This window comes from Schistocerca piceifrons, chromosome 1, assembly GCF_021461385.2.
Source record: "Schistocerca piceifrons isolate TAMUIC-IGC-003096 chromosome 1, iqSchPice1.1, whole genome shotgun sequence".
Taxonomy (NCBI): Eukaryota; Metazoa; Arthropoda; class Insecta; order Orthoptera; family Acrididae; genus Schistocerca; species Schistocerca piceifrons.
In genome coordinates, this window is record NC_060138.1 from 494,666,882 (window position 1) to 494,684,230 (window position 17,349).

The 17,349-nt window shown below is 40.9% G+C and overlaps 1 protein-coding gene across 2 annotated transcripts in view; it reads left to right on the top strand.

Moving 5' to 3' along the window:
- LOC124795790 (ATP-dependent helicase brm-like) overlaps window positions 1-17,349 on the top strand; it is a 212,138-nt gene that overhangs the window by 149,914 nt on the left and 44,875 nt on the right. For both annotated transcript variants that reach the window (XM_047259881.1, XM_047259874.1), the window contains exon 17: window positions 10,540-10,706. In XM_047259881.1, coding sequence (XP_047115837.1) covers window positions 10,540-10,706 — 167 coding nt within the window. The remainder of the gene's footprint in view (window positions 1-10,539; window positions 10,707-17,349) is intronic.

The following is a 17,349-nucleotide window of genomic DNA, read 5'->3' on the forward strand; positions in this document are numbered from 1 at the left end:
TAAATGATGATGGTGTCCTCTTGGGTAAAATATTCCGGAGGTAAAATAGTCCCCCATTTGGATCTCCGGGCGGGGACTACTCAAGAGGACGTCGTTATCAGGAAAAAGAAAACTGGCGTTCTATGGATCGGAGTGTGGAATATCAGATCCCTTAACCAGGCAGGTAGATTAGAAAATTTAAAAAGGGAAATGGATAGGTTAAAGTTAGATATAGTGGGAATTAGTGAAGTTCGGTGGCAGGAGGAACAAGACTTTTGGTCAGGTGAATACAGGGTTATAAACACAAAATCAAATAGGGGTAATGCAGGGGTAGGTTTAATAATGAATAAAAAAATAGGAGTGCGGGTAAGCTACTACAAACAGCATAGTGATGCATTATTGTGGCCAAGATAGACACAAAGCCCACACCTACTACAGTAATACAAGTTTATATGGCAACTAGCTCTCCAGATGATGAAGAAATGTATGATGAGATAAAAGAAATTATTCAGGTAGTGAAGGAGACGAAAATTTATTAGTCATGGGTGACTGGAATTTGAGAGTAGGAAAAGGGAGAGAAGGAAACATAATAGGTGGATATGTATTGAGGCTAAGAAATGAAAGATGAAGCCGCCTGGTAGAATTTTGCACAGAGCATAACTTAATCATAGCTAACACTTGGTTCAAGTATCATAAAAGAAGGTTGTATACATGGAAGAATCCTGGAGATACTAGAAGGTATCAGATAGATTATATAATGGTAAGACAGAGATTTAGGAACCAGGTTTTAAATTGTAAGACATTTCCAGGGGCAGATGTGGACTCTGACCGCAATCTATTGGTTATGAACTGTAGATTAAAACTGAAGAAACTGCAAAAAGGTGGGAATTTGAGGAGATGGGATCTGGATAAACTGACTACACCAGAGGTTGTACAGAGTTTCAGGAAGAGCATAAAGGAACAATTGACAAGAATGGGGGAAAGAAATACAGTAGAAGAAGAATGGGTAGCTCTGAGGGATGAAGTAGTGAAGGCAGCAGAGTATCAAGTAGGTAAAAAAACGAGGGCTAGTAGAACTCCTTGGGTAACAGAAGAAATATTGAACTTAATTGATGAAAGGAGAAAATATAAAAATTCAGTAAATGAAGCAGGCAAAAAGGCATACAGATGTCTCAAAAATGAGATCAACAGTAAGTGCAAAATGGCTAAGCAGGGATGGCTAGAGGACAAATGTAAGTATGTAGAGGCTTTTCTCACTAGGGGTAAGATAGATACTGCCTACAGGAAAATTAATGAGACCTTTGGAGAAAAGAGAACCACTTGTATGAATATCAAGAGCTCAGATGGAAACCCAGTTCTAAGCAAAGAAGGGAAAGCAGAAAGGTGGAAGGAGTATATAGAGGGTCTGTACAAGGGCGATGTACTTGAGGACAATATTATGGAAATGGAAGAGGATTTAGATGAAGATGAAATGGGAGGTACGATACTGCGTGAAGAGTTTGACAGAGCACTGAAAGACCTGAGTCGAAACAAGGCCCCGGGAGTAGACAACATTCCATTAGAACTACTGTGATAGCCTTGGGAGAGCCAGTCCTGACAAAACTCTACCATCTGGTGATCAAGATGTATGAGACGGGCGAAATTCCCTCAGACTTCAAGAAGAATATAATAATTCCAATCCCAAAGAAAGCAGGTGTTGACAGATGTGAAAATTACCGAACTATCAGTTTAATAAGTCACAGCTGCAAAATACTAACGCGAATTCTTTACAGATGAATGGAAAAACTGGTAGAAGCCGACTTCGGGGAAGATCAGTTTGGATTCCGTAGAAATATTGGAACACATGAGGCAATACTGACCCTACGACTTATCTTAGAAGAAAGATTAAGGAAAGGCAAACCTATGTTTCTAGCATTTGTAGACTTAGAGAAAGCTTTTGACAATGTTGACTGGAATCTTCTCTTTCAAATTCTAGAGGTGGCAGGGGTAAAATATAGGGAGTGAAATGCTATTTACAATTTGTTCAGAAACCTGATGGCAGTTATAAAGAGTTGAGGGGCATGAATGGGAAGCAGTGGTTGGCAGGGAGTGAGACAGGGTTGTAGCCTCTCCCCGATGTTATTCAATCTGTATATTGAGCAAGCAGTAAAGGAAACAAAAGAAAAATTCGGAGTTGGTATTAAAATCCATGGAGAAGAAATAAAAACTTTGAGGTTCGCCGATGACATTGTAATTCTGTCAGAGACAGTAAAGGACTTGGAAGAGCAGTTGAACGGAATGGACAGTGTCTTGAAAGGAGGATATAAGATGAACATTAACAAAAGCAAAACGAGGATAATGGAATGTAGTCGAATTAAGTCGGGTGATGCTAAGGGAATTAGATTAGAAAATGAGACACTTAAAGTAGTAAAGGAGTTTTGCTATTTGGGGAGCAAAATAACTGATGATGGTTGAAGTAGAGAAGATATAAAATGTAGACTGGCAATGGCAAGGAAAGTGTTTCTGAAGAAGAGAAATTTGCTAACATCGAGTATAGATTTGAGTGTCAGGAAGTCGTTTCTGAAAGTATTTGTATGGAGTGTAGCCATGTATGGAAGTGAAACATGGACGATAAATAGTTTGGACAAGAATAGAATAGAAGCTTTCGAAATGTGGTGCTACAGAAGGGATGCTGAAGATTAGATGGGTAGATCACGTAACTAATGGTGAAATATTGAATAGAATTGGGGAGAAGAGGAGTACGTGGCACAACTTGACAAAAAGAAGGGACCAGTTAGTAAGACATGTTCTGAGGCATCAATGGATCACAAATTTAGCATTGGAGGGCAGTGTGGAGGGTAAAAATCGTAGAGGGAGACCAAGAGATGAATACACTAAGCAGATTCAGAAGGATGTAGGTTGCAGTAAGTACTGGGAGATGAAGAAGCTTGCACAGGATAGGGTAGCATGGAGAGCTGCATCAAACCAGTCTCAGGGCTGAAGACCACAACAACAACAACAAACTGTTGTTAGTTGCAGATTTTATTTTATTTCCACTTTCCTGACAGTCAAGCATTAATTGCCTTGCAGAGCAATGAAGTTATTTTTGTCGGTTTGTTAAAGAAATTTTCTTTTATTAATCTTTTCCGCTGAGGCAGACAATATATTTGAAATGAAGTGTTTAATTCCACACACTGTTCGCTGCATTTCAAGTGCGCGTTTTCAACTTCTAGCACAACCGAACATGAGATAACACAGTATTGGTACTCCGAGAAAATTTACATCCCGAAAACCACATTGATAAGCTTAATATCAGGTCATGGCCTACTTCACTAGGAATCTGGACATACGAATGTGCACTTTAAATGTGCACGTTTTAGTATGGGTCACAAAATTCCGATGCTCTTGGAGTATCCTCTGATGTCTTGTTTCTTTTATGGCATAATGTAAGATCTTTTAATGTTTTACACATACGAACATAAGGGCTCCCTACGGCATCGTAGTTGCGCAAGCGCGGTGACGCCTGTCTTATGGCGCTCTCTGACAACTGCAGAAATGAACCTATTTCTAACAGGTCGCAGGAAAATATTCCGAATGGTGGTTTGAAAAACGTTACCATCAAAGCAAATTTCTTTTTACGCAAGTTGAACTATATGCGAGAATGTACGATGATTTTCTTAAATCACAGAGCATTTGACTCTCATTTAAAAATCAACTCCTTGATGACGAGCCATTTACATGAATTTCGAGCCCAGAAGATCAGACATTTATGTCGTTATTAAAAATTTTACTGGCACATTTGTGTGATACATCGTAAATTGTAATACACGTATAAAAGACCAACATTACATGTGAAAGCTTAGCTTCTCTTGCAGCTTATTAATCTTACAGACCAATATTATATGTGAAAGCTTTGCGTTTCGTGTAGCAACACTATGCATATTAATTTTAAACCGTTAACTTTTTCTGTTTGTGTGTGCGCGCTACTTACCAGTGATGTTGCTATTGGCTGACTACATCACGTGTCCTAAGCTCTGAATACCCGCTGTCATCGGCTGGCGAGATCACGTGACATGAGCTGTGACTGGCTTACAAAAGCGCATCACAATCTCAATTTCAATGTTCGGAAAGTAACATGCGGTGTTTGGTGGAATTCGAATTTATCCTTTCGTAATACATGTTGCTGCACATCAAAGATCTTTCCGAAACGTGTTTTCTTTTCCCCGTGTTTAGTTTTCTAAAGCGCCGGGAAATTTATAAATTATAAAACCATAATCATTCAAAGGATTGATAAGTTATACAGTTCCGAGAGAAAATTTACTGTCAGTTAACAGGGAAAATTTATATTTTCACCCAGGAGAAAGTGTATTTTTAACCGGGAAATCCGTGAATTTTTTTTCCTTGTCCATGTATACACCCTGTGGGAACATAAAATTATGAAAATTCTGTAGAATTACTTTATTTGTCTTTCCTAAGTTTCTATTTTATGTTTGTTTCGTAATTTCAGAAACTGTGCTTTATGTCAGTCTTAATTATATATGTAGGTAAGAAAGAAAGGATGATGGTGCCCAACTTAAAATATGAAAAATACACATTCTTAGACAATGGGTACATAGGTTGATGAAGTAATGGGTGGTTATAATTAAACTAGCGCCGTTCAGAGCGCTGCAGAATGGGGTGTATACGTTGCAGGATGCTGAAACATGGTATGTATGTTCATCGGTTGGTGCGCTCGCAGAGTGTGCTGAAAAAATAATAATTCCAGTTTCTGCCACCAGGTGAAGTTACAGTGCTGTAAGCAGTCAGAATGTGGTGCGGCACAGGGAAAGAGGAGGAATGATCAAACACTTGAGAGTGGTTGTTCTTGCGTATTTATTAGGATACGGTCAAAAGTTGTAATATGTGTTCGGTGTGGTCTCCCGACTCAACAATATGCTGCTTCCGTAACATGTGGTTGACAGTTATTGAGTGTAATGAGACCAATATGTCTTTGTATGCTACCCTTGAGATTTGGACGAGTCTGAATGCATCCATGTTAGACCTGATCTTTCAACTATCCCCACAACCAGAAATCACATGGATTTTGGCTGAGAGATCTACAGTGTCACACATTTTGAAATTGCCTAGAGACGATGATCTTGTTACCGAAGGTGTCTCGAAGCAGATCTTTCACTTGGAAAGTGACATTTGATGTCATCCCATCTTTCCTGAAAGTAGTGATGTAGGCACTATGTCGTCTTGCAAATCTGGAATCGTGTTGCACAAGGAGGTCTTTGTAACATGCAGATGACACTGTACGCCCAACAGGCCTGTGACGTGTCATCTCCTCAAAGAAAACAGGATCGAGAATGAAGGAGCTTGTGAAACCATGGCACACAGTCACTTAAGCTGAGTGCAGCGGGTGTTCCTGCACAACATATGGCAGAGTAGAACCCCATATGTGACAGTTCTGTACAATTATGGCTCTGTGCAGAGTAAAATATGCCTTGCCCAACCAAAGAATTTTTCCTGGCCACGTGCCATCCATTTCCATGCATCCTAAAAAACAAACAGCAAAGCCTTGGGATTGTAGTCTGTCTTGGGGCTTCATTTGGTACACATTCTAAATCTAGTAGGGATACCTGCTTAAAATGTGTCACAAAATCTTTTGAACTGTTGACCAGGGTAGTGACAATTCCAGTGACATTGCTCAAGCATTGGCTGCAGAGCATGTGCTGCCCGGTTGGCTGTAGCTACAGTAACATTCTCAACAACTGCCATGAGAATGGGCCACCACCCTCTCACTGCTGCACCAGCTAATTCACATGTTTCTTTAAATTTCTTGATCACATTCTTTAGCCTATTTATTGACATGAGACCTATTCACACCTGTTTATGTTTGCAGTATTCTTGCAATGCGGAGCTGCTATTGCTGATGTTCTGATAAAACAGCTTTACCAGCAGTGCACTGTCTTTCTTCTCAATAGCCATCATGTTTTGTATGGAAAACTTCAACTTTCTTAACCCTTTCCACCAACAGTCACTTCATAAAGGAAATCAACAATCATTACTAAGTGACAAAGAGTTTACAACACCATATTTTCACCTGGTGGTAGGGAGTAGAACTATTATTTGTTTTGGCATACTCCACAAGCACGCTAATTAATGAACATAAATACAATATTTCAATGTCCTGTGATGTATACAGTATGCACTGCGGCTCTTGGAATACTGTCAGTTTAATTATAAGCACCCGATATCTCTGAGATTAAAGAGCAGGATATGAAAATTGGGTACGTGGAAGTTGAAGGAAATGTTCATAATGCATGTAAGGTGAACAAAATCATTCAGAATGCACAGCTGTAAAAGTCATGTCTTGCACAGTTAGAAAAGCACAGTTTCTAAAGCCATCCTCTGTGAACCTTGGGCAGCACCAATTCATCTTAGTGAATGGTTCATTGTCATTTTCAGGTAGTGTGTGGGTTCCATATCACAGAATTGTGTTTTTAATGAAGGAAGCGAAAATCTAGCATTCATCCAAAACTTACATGGTGTCTGTAATATGGTGAAATTCCAATAGTGAAGCCCTCTGGAGACTGTAGGTATTAACTGCAGGTACTATCTTCTACTGACAGGCAGCCAGATTCTCATCTCAGTTCCCAAATTCTCGTTTCAGTTCCTAACCAGGACACCAAATGTGGTATGTCTTCTCTCACAAGTTGTTCTACACATTGTGGGGTGAGAGGTGGCCATTACTGTATTCGCATGAGAAATAGTGGGTGGATGCAGGAAGTAGGTCTTACACCTGTATTGTTCTCAGGGATACACATAATGCATCATGAGACTGTGAGCAAGAGGTTTCTAATGCTAGACCAGTATATTACATCACTTTAATGGCAAGGAAGTGAGAAATATGTTGGGTGAAACACTCTTCATTTCATAGTACAATGAAAGACAGTGAAAGTCCTGACAGAGAATGAGGATGGGCAGCCCACATACACAGTAGATCTTAGTGATGGGGAGTTTGCTTATTTATGGTGATTAGCAATGATACAAGTGCTGGTGTCAGTGGCATGAATTTTCTTGTAAACATGTTGTTTTCTAACTTTAATTTTGAACTATAACTTGTGGAGAAATTGATGTAGGATGAAAGAATAAAAGCTGTTGTTGTAACAAATATTATCTCGAAAGTGCTGCATATGAGACACATGTCGTATTTTGTGTTGAAAGTAATCATTTGATTAACAGACATTGTGTTTGTGTAATTGCAGGTACTGACAGGCTGTTTATTAACTGTTAGGAGATATACATATCTTGTAATCTTTTTGCCAGTTAATCTAAAAGCTATGCTCTATGTGTGGAGTACAGGGTAATCTGAACATTACGTAAAAGTATGTGAAACAGCACTTTTTCTTCTTGCGTCCATCCCAGTAACCATTGACTGCTTCCAGGATGGGGACATATGCCAGGGGCCCTATTCTGTATTGTTCATACCGATTGGTGTAGTAATTTAGTCTCGGTATTGACGTCATTTTCGGTTCTTTATCGAAATATCCTATTCAATAAGCTTCTGAGACTCATTACCAAACGGTCCTCCCACCGATTTTACAACAATTGTACCAAGAGGTTTTGGATTTCGGTCTGGCCTGTCGATCGGTGAGCTGTTTTTTATGTACACCTGTAATTTGTTTTATTTTAAACAAATTTAGCAGTTTTAGCTTTGGATTTAGTGATTGTGTTACTAAAGAATCACCAGAGGACGTATCCGGTTGGAAAGTGAGTTCATAATAGACTATTTTCCGTTGTTAGAAATATGGTTCGGTTAGGTTGTTACTGTGCATGATTACATTAAAAAAAAAAAAAAAGTTTTCGGTCAATATTCTCTCAAAATACGTGTTATTTTTTATGCAAATAAGAGTTTAAAGATCATTAAATATCAAGACATTGGCTCTCCTTACATATATTACATGAGTGTGAACTGAGGTTACTAGTGTCTTTGTGTACTTTTTCCCACAAATGGTTTAGTTAGTAATTATCGAAACGTGTTTACAACTTTCAAGTAACAATGGAAAGCAATTATGTGAAGCCTGATATTGGAAACCTTCCGAACTATCACGCATTTATGACTTGCACAGCACCGTTTGGCAATAAAGTCATCCTACGTTCCTCTACCTCAATACTTTAAGAACTGAGCAGTGTTGATCTGTTGTTTGGTGTGGCCAAGTGGTTAGCGCACTGGAATGCGTACAAAAGGACACAGGTTCATGCATAGATGAATGAAAAATTGTTTTTTTTCTCTTCATATATGCAACACATTCTGAGACATTGTTATTCGTGTAAGTTAAGATTTTTCTGCAATATTCGCTATTACTTACATGTAAGAGCGCACTTCCTCAGTAATGATTTCATGATTTCTGTGTGTTTAAAATACGAAATATGAAATTGTTGGAGATGAAATTGCAGTGAGTGAAACAACCGACAGTGACCTTTACATTTTTTCTTGTCAGAAATAATTCACCATTTTTTTCTGAATATGTAGCGATTTCCAAGTATGCGGTTAGACAGGAATCTAAGAGCACAGCTTACATTACTGGGAATGTAACTAACAGCAGTCATCTTCATAATCTTGCTTGTCACAAGTATTTACCTGCGATCGAATCCTCAACCACAGTAGACAGAGATGAGAGATCTCTGCCATAATATTTTTAGACTGTAGCACCATATATGAAACATTTTCATTCATTAGATGCGTATTATAAACTTCAACAAACTGCAGGAGCTCTCGAAAATGTGTTTCTTCAATTTTGTTTTTAAGACCCAAATCGTTGACGTATCATATAGAGAAGTGGGCTACTTAATCATTTGGATCTCTAGGAGCGAGTTATACCCACATTCTGTTTATCTTCTTATTCTTTGACAGAATCAATTTTTCAGGTGTTTTTATATATGTATTAGTACAATGTGGTACTACACACTATTCTTAACTCATTTTCTGAAACGTAAAATCCAAAACACGATGTCAGTGTGAACGAGAATAAGACGACATAATGTGGCATTTACGACAATCTGCAGAATACAGTCAAATAGGCTGTTGTTATTATGCATGCATGGAAACATGCGATCAGAGAAACTGTAAAACATTTTATCCATTTCAGCTGAGAATCATGGAAATGGATATACTGTGCCTGATACTGTTAAGGAGGAGGCAAGGGCGATGAAATCGGGGACATCAGCTCAATGAAATGCGGCATCATGCGTTATGGCAACGTAAACGCAATTTTCGGTACTTGGAAGAATAGCACACCTGTGTCGTCTCCTAGCCGCTTTGTGTCCATGGCGCTGCAGTGCACATGCGCGGATCTGCGGCCACTTGCTTTTGATTGGCTTCCGCGACACGAACCGACGACAGCGCTTCGGTTCTGTAGACCCGAACGGTATCGCTACCGAAATGCATACTGAATAATGCAGCGACTCTAATTTGAGTACTAGACCGTTCGGTGCTCTTGAGTACCGAAACGATCGGCACAATGGCAGAAAGATACAGAATAGGCACCCTGGCATCGATCAACTCCTCCTGGCAGATTAACAAAGAGGGGTCTGTGTGGGGGCCAGCTTGGTTGTGGTTTTTAGGCAGTTTACCACATCTAACTAGGTGACCGAGCGAAGTGGCTAGCACACTGGGCTCGCATTCGGGAGGACGATGGTTCAAACCCGTCTCCGGCCATCCTGATTTAAGTTTTCCATGATTTCCCATCATCACTTCAGGCAAATGCCGGGATGGTTCCTTTGAAAGGGCCTGGCCGATTTTCTTCCTCAACCTTTCCTAATCCAAGCTTATGCTCCGTCTCTAATGACCTCGTTGTCGACGAGACGTTTAACACTAATCTCCTCCTCCTCTAACTAGGTGAACACCAGACTGGTCCCACATTCTGCCTGGGACACATGCTGTGCAAACATTTACACTTTCTCACACTTGCACACAGAATTTCCTCTATATACAGAGAGATTGAGAGCACTGAGTCTCTGGCTGCTGAGGTCTCAGCAGCCAGAGACTACTGTCATGTCTGTGTGAGTTGAATTTGTGTGTGTGTGTGTGTGTGTGTGTGTGTGTGTGTGCGTGCATGTGTGTTCTATCTCTGATGAAGGCCTTGTTGGCTGTAGCTCATTTTTTCACAGTCTTTTTTGTTGTGCCTATCTGTGACTCAGCATCTCTGCTATATGGTGAGTAGCAACTATCTTTTTCATAATATTGTTACAACCCATCTTGATTTTTTGTTGTTCGACAAATTATTATATAAAGATTTGTGGGGTTGTATGTTTCCACTTGACAATATATCAACAGTTTTATGTGAACTTCAGAAACATTTGGCGAGACAAATGTGTTTGAAAAATAATTATTTCATGTAACTGTTTATAAGAGAATCTCAGAAACTTTGAGGTTTTGGAAGAATACAGAGAAAAGAGTACTCATTGACAAAATTTATTATTGCAGTATATGATATTACAGCCGTAAGCCCTGTGTGTTACGAGAAAGAAAGACAAGGAGACACAAAGAGAAATCAGAATTTAACAGTAGTATCTAAATATTTGAAAACTGTCTAGGTGGAGTTGAATGAAGAAGAAACCATTTTAATCATTCGGCGGCTTCACAAGGTCCTGAGGCCATTCTTATTGAGACGATTGAAGAAAGAAGTTGAAGCACAGTTACCTGATAAGGTGGAATACATTATAAAATGTGACATGTCAGGGCTGCAGCGGGTTTTGTACAGGTATGCAAATACTGTGTAGATTTTCATATAATTTATGTGGTTTAATGTTAGTCTCAAAGTTTTGCATTCCAAATGTGTTCTTAATATCTTGATCATTTGGCAAATTGTAATTTGCTATAACTCTTTACATCATACTTGGATATGTGCCATGGGTGTGGCCACGGGAGCACTACATACAAACACTTCACCAGCAGCCTCTGCACTGGCCAGCCACCAGAAGGCCACCTGAGACTTGTGCACATGACACGGCATCTGCCACAGCATGTACTGGATCTCTTCCATACATGACAGCATGGCAGGCGCTCATCCTCAGACATGTTTTACTGCTGACTGGACTATTTGTATACTTATGTGTACTTGAATGTGGATTAATAAACTTGTGTTCTTTGTGGCCACACTATTACTTGTGTCTTACATTACAATACAAAATGACGACAAGTGTGGTGTTCGCATCTGTGTGCTCAATTTTTTCCTTCGGTTTTCATGTCTATGGAGCCAGTACTCGAGTCTCTTGTCAAGCAGCAACAGACTTTTATGGTCACTATTACTGATTTTTCGGCTACATTTTCTATGCTGTCGGCATACCCTCGCCATTCACCCCTTATGATGATGTGGCTGAAGACTGGGAAGCGTATGAGAAGTGGCTTTGGCAACACTTCTTTGTCTGTGGTGTCTCTGATGCTAACAAAAAGGCTATGTTTCTGTCTTGGATTTCCCCTTGGATTTACTAGTTGCTGTGCCAGTTAGACCTGCTCCAGGATCCAGAATCACTTTCGTTCAATGAAATGTGTGAATTGTTGTCTATTATCACCATAAACACCTGCATGTCATTGTGGCACATGTCGAGTTCTATTGTTGTTATAAACAGCTCCACCAATCATCATAAACAGCCCCTTCAGTCCTACGTGGCTTTGGTGGCCGAACCCCATAGCCTCAGTCACAAATGTCAGTTTGTTACTGATGCCCGTCACAATTCTTATGCTGCCATATGACGCCATCATTTGGTTGGCTCCCGACAAGGAGATGTATCAACCTGCAACACAGTGTGAAAATGCATCTTTTGGATGAAGTGTTAAATATTGCTCAATCTTTCAAGGGGTCTTGTGCTGCTAGCGACCATATTTAGGCTTGGTGTGAATCACTGTGTCATTACCAAGCCTTTCCTGCAAATATGTACATAGATGTTAACCATGTGTCTTCAGTGCTTACACATACTGATAATCTGTTTATTGAAGGGTGAGTGATAGACAAAAAGTACTCTGCCTCTAATTGGACATGGGTACAGCTGTATGATGTTGTCAGCTCTAATTGGACAGCTGTTTGATATTGTCACATAGAAGAAGGTGTAATTAGATGAATGACGAACACTAACTTCAATTAACGAAGGTTTATGCAGCACTTGCACATACACGAGCGTGGAGCGCACTGCCTCCAGCCAGAACATATACAGTATATATACAGCTACAGAACATTCCAGTACATTGATTCTTGACATTTCTGAATACTTTTAGAATGTACTCGAACCAAATATATAAATTAAAACTGTACAGTCCATGTGAGTTTTGAACTCACGACCCTCCACGCGTCAGTTTAGTGTCATAACCACTACATCACGGTGCTATTCAGCTTCTTCTGTGACATTGCTCCCTCCTTAAGAGAACAGCATCTCAGTGTTACGTCCTCCTAGTCCAGGAACGAGTCATCAGTCCTGGGTACTCCAACTTCCGACGACTGGTGCTAGCCCTGGTGGTGATCTTAAAACTTCTTTTGTCTCTACACTCTTCGTCACCTTTCTGCTTGTTGCCTGTCACTGGAGCTTTGAATTTACCCTGTGTTGCAGGATCCTTGTCGGGCTTCATTCAAAGGACATGGACCGTATCTCTGATCTTTTGTCGTCTTGTGTCGGGGTCGAAATCTTCAACTTCATAAGTAACATCAGACAATTGTCATACAGGAGCTTCTCAGAGAGACTAATCTTCTGAACAGGAGTGAAGATCCAGACGAGGTCACCACGCTGGTAAACAACAGGGCGGTGGCTCGCGTCATACCTTCGGTGATTGTTTTCTTGAGCCTGCAGTGTGCAGAGTTGAGCTAACTGCCGAGTTTCCTCAGCTCTGGTTAACACCTGCCTGATTTAGTCGTCATCCGTATCATCAGGATGTAACAGAAACACAGTGTCCGTCGTCATAGTCGCCTCATGCCCATGCACCAGGAAAAAGGGCGTAAATCCCGTGGTGTCTTGTTTGGCGGTGTTGTAGGCAAATTTCACTAAAGGTAGCACCTCATCCCAGTTGCTCTGCTGAACATTGATAGCATGTTGGCCAAGGTCTTATTAAGGCATTCAGTAAGCCCATTAGTTTGCGGATATTAGGCAGTCACCATGTGATGAATAATGTTGCACTGATGATTTATCTCTGTCACAAGATTAGATTAGAAAACTTTCTCTCGATCTGTAATTAACAACTTTGGGGCACCGTGTTTTAATACAATGTCTTCCACAATGAATTTGTCTACCTTGGGTGCTTCGGCTGTTTTCACAGCTTTTGTAATGGCGTAGCGTGTCAGATAATCAGTGCAAATGATAAACCATCTATTGACACTAGCAGACTTTGGATATCGTCCGAGTAGGTCAATCCCAACACGCTGGAAAGGCGTTTCGGCTGGTGGATGGACACTCCTAAATAAATTTGGCGAGAAAAATCTCTTGCGGATTCTTTCATATGTCTTAATAAATCCTAAGTGTCCGGCCTCAAGTGTGTCGTGGAATTTCTGTAGAACATCTAAGCGCATGTGTTCAGGAATCACTGGTAGCCAACTCTTTCCAAATGGATCAAAGTTTTTCTTGCAAAATAATCCATTAACTACCTTAAATTGTCCTTTCACATCCTCTGACCAATTTAAGGCAAGCATAATTTGAGATATTTTGGCATCCTTCTTCTGCTCAGCAGAGAGATCCTGGAGAGCAGCGAGACAGTCAATATCATCATCAATGTCTTGATGGTCTTGCACAGGGTTTCTTGAGAGACAGTTGGCATCTTAGTGTTTTCTTCCAGTTTTGTACACTATGATAATGTCATACTCTTGAAGACATAGTGGCCACCCAGCAAGTCGTCCTGTTGGACCCTTAAGACCTGTCAGCCAACAAAGTGAATGATGGTCTGTAACAAATATTAATGGCCTTCCATAGAGAGACTGTCGAAATTTGCACGTGGCCCAGATCACAGCAAGACATTCTCTTTCTGTAGTTGAGTAGTTTATCTCGGCTTTTGTAAGTGTCCTAGAGGCATAGGCTATAACCTTCTCTTTTCCATCCGAAATTTGCACCAGCACAGCACCGATCCCATACCCACTGGCATCTGTGTGTAGTTCTGTAGGTGCTCTCTCATCATACAGTACAGGGTCAATCGTCAGAGCTTTTCACAGGACATTGAAAGAATCTTGTTGAGCACCACCCCAGATAAATTTAGCATCAGCTTTTAACAACTCTTGGAGTGGCCTGGCTTTTATACAAAAGTCTTTGATAAAATGACAGTAATAAGAACATAATCCGAGGAAATTCCATTATAGATCTCACCTTTTCTGGGTCTGGCCACACACCTTCATTTGACACAAGGTGTCCAAGTATTGTGATTTCTTTTGCTGCAAAGAGACACTTTCTTGGATTAAGTTTCAGTCCACCTTGTTGAAGACACTTAAGAACGGCCTTCAGTCTTTTTATAAGTTCATCAAATGTCTCTGAGAACACTATAATGTCATAAAATAACAAAGACACATCATCAACTTCAGGTGATGTAGAAGATTATCCATCATCCGTTCAAAAGTTGCTGGTGCATTACACAAACCAAATGGCATTACCTTAAACTCATACAGGCCCACAGGGGCGATGAATGCAGTTTTCTCACAATCAGCCTCATCTACTTCGATTTGCCAGTATCCCAAGTACATGTCCATGGTTGAGAAAAACTTAGCCGCTTTAAGACAGTCTAGTGTATCATCAATTCGTGGAAGAGGGTAAATGAGTTATCTTATTAAGCTTCCTGTAATCAACACAACAGCACCAACTGACATCCTTCTTCCTGACGAGGACCACTGGTGACGACCATGGGCTCTGTAATGGCTGAATGATGTCATTCTTCATCATTTTCTCTACCTCGTTGCAAATTATTTGACGCTCTGTTACTGACACACAGTGTGCTCTCTGGCTTATTCGTTGATGGTCTCCAGTGGTTATCCGGTGCTTCACCGTCAATTTGTCTAATTTGCACTTCACCTTGGATTGAAGCATTCAGAGAACTTTTGAAGAATGGCAAGTAGCTTCTTTTGTTGTTCCTTAGTGATATCTGGTGATAGTCAAGCTAGAAGATCTTGTGTCTTGTAGTGGTAGTGCTAATTTTGCCCACAGACTCGGCATGGGAGGTTTCTATGAGGCTCAGCTGTTCTTCAATTAATGGCTCAGCATTTGCTACGCTCATGCGTCTTGGAAGGATCTGTGGTTCTCGGTGACAGTTAACTATCCATAATTCGCCGTATCTGTTCTTAAAGGAGACAACAGAGGCTGGGATGACCAAGTTATTCTTCAGTGGTGTGCCTCTCTTACATTCCACTACAAGACCCATGGGTTGATGCATGGCACGACACGTGACAGCTACCTTTCTAGCGCTGACTGCAGGAATGATCACTTCATTCAGCACACATAGTCTCCACACACTCAGATGCGCATCTTCCTGTCCACAGTATCTCATCTTGTCTAGCATAATCTTTGAGTGACCACAATCTTTAATTGCCTGAGAAGCTTTCAAAAAGTCCCATCCGAGAATGACTTGATGATTACATTTTTGTAAGATGATGAATTCTAAGGGCTGTGTATGGCCACTTATACTCACACGAATGATACATCTTCCTGTAGGTTTTACATATTTCCCAATAGCCACATTCAGCAGAGATGTTTTGTTGTCAACGAATACAGTTTTCTGCAACTGGCGACAGTACTTCTCCAAAATGACTGAATAAGATGCTCCAGAGCCCACAAGAGCTTGGGCTGGTTGGCCACCCATGAGGATATCGACATAGTTTCCTATCAGTTTTGCAGTGATCGACGGCGGAGGATTTTTCTCTTTGGCGGCCTCACCTCCAAAGAAGGTTGCTCCCTTTAGTTTTCCAGGTTGCAGCGGCCAGGTGATCAGCTGGAGCTTCTAAACAGTGATGGAGACCTTGATCGGTGTGTTGGGTAGCGTCCTCTTCAGCGGATAGCTTGCAGCGATGGTGACCTGCATTGGCCTGCACCCACATCTTCTTGTTGATCTTCATCATCCTGGAGTTGGCGTCGGCTAAGATCGGTCAGCTGTATTCTGGTATGGGCATCATCAAATATCTTCTGCCTCTCTCGACAATAGCGCACCACATGTCCCGCTCATCCACAGTGGAAATATACTGGTTGGTTATCCAGGGTCCTCCAGACGCCAGTCTTCCTTGGTGCCCAAACAGGTTCCTCATGCGGCATTGTAGGAACCTAACTCTGCATGGGTCTCAACTTTTTCACTGTTTTAAAGGGAAATTAATGACGAGAGATTGGGTTCAATGTCTGTTCCACTTCCTCCCTTATGACCTCTTGAAGTGTCTCGGTGTTTTGCTCACCATGCAATCCAAGTGCCTTCTGAACTTCCTCTCTCACTATCTGACGAAGAACGCTTGTGAAATCAGTTTCTTCCTCCATCACAGACATTGATACGACATTTGGAAGCCATTCAAACTTCTTGCATCTAATTCTTTTTTCATGCATTGTCTCGATATACTGGCACCATTCTATGAAGTCATCTGCTGTCGAAACCTCCTTCAGGAGTAGGGCTTTATACGTGTCCTCAGCAACACCCTTCATGAGATGTGCAACCTTATCTTCCTCCTTCATTCTAGGATCCACTATTTTACACAGATCCAAGACGTCTTGAATGTAGGATGCTGTAGTTTCTCCTGGATGCTGTGCCCTGCACTTTAATTTATCTTCAGCCTTGCACTTCTGTCATTGTGTGTCGCCGAAATACTTGCGCAGTTCCGCCTGGATTACTTCCCAGCTTATGAACTACTCCTCGTTGTTCTCATACCATTGCTTGGCAGTGCCCTCCAAGTAGAAAAATACGTTAGCCAAACACATGGTGTCATCCCATTTGTTAAATTTGGCTATATGCTCATATACCTTCAGCTACTTGTTTCGATCTTGGCCATCGTCACCAGAGAACCCGGAAGGGTGTCTCATGTGGTGGCACACAGTTGCTGTCATTGTAATGTCCTCTTCTTCTTCTTCTTCTGTCTCTGATAGATTGTGATCTCTTGAATATGGCTTGAACTCAGGTTTCTCACCACGTAAACGGCAGCTCTGTCATGGCCTAATGGGAGCCACTGTGAGTCGATAATGTGGCCTATCACAAGTTCCAATACCCAGCACCTCCACTAGAATAATGTCACATAGAAGAAGATGTAATTAGATTAATGATGTACACTAACTTCACTTAATGAAGGTTTATTCACCACTTTCACATACAAGAGCGTGGGGCGAACTGCGTCCGGCCAGAACACATACAGCATATATACAACTACATAACATTCCAGTAGAGTGATTCTTGACATTTGTGGATACTTCTAGAATGTA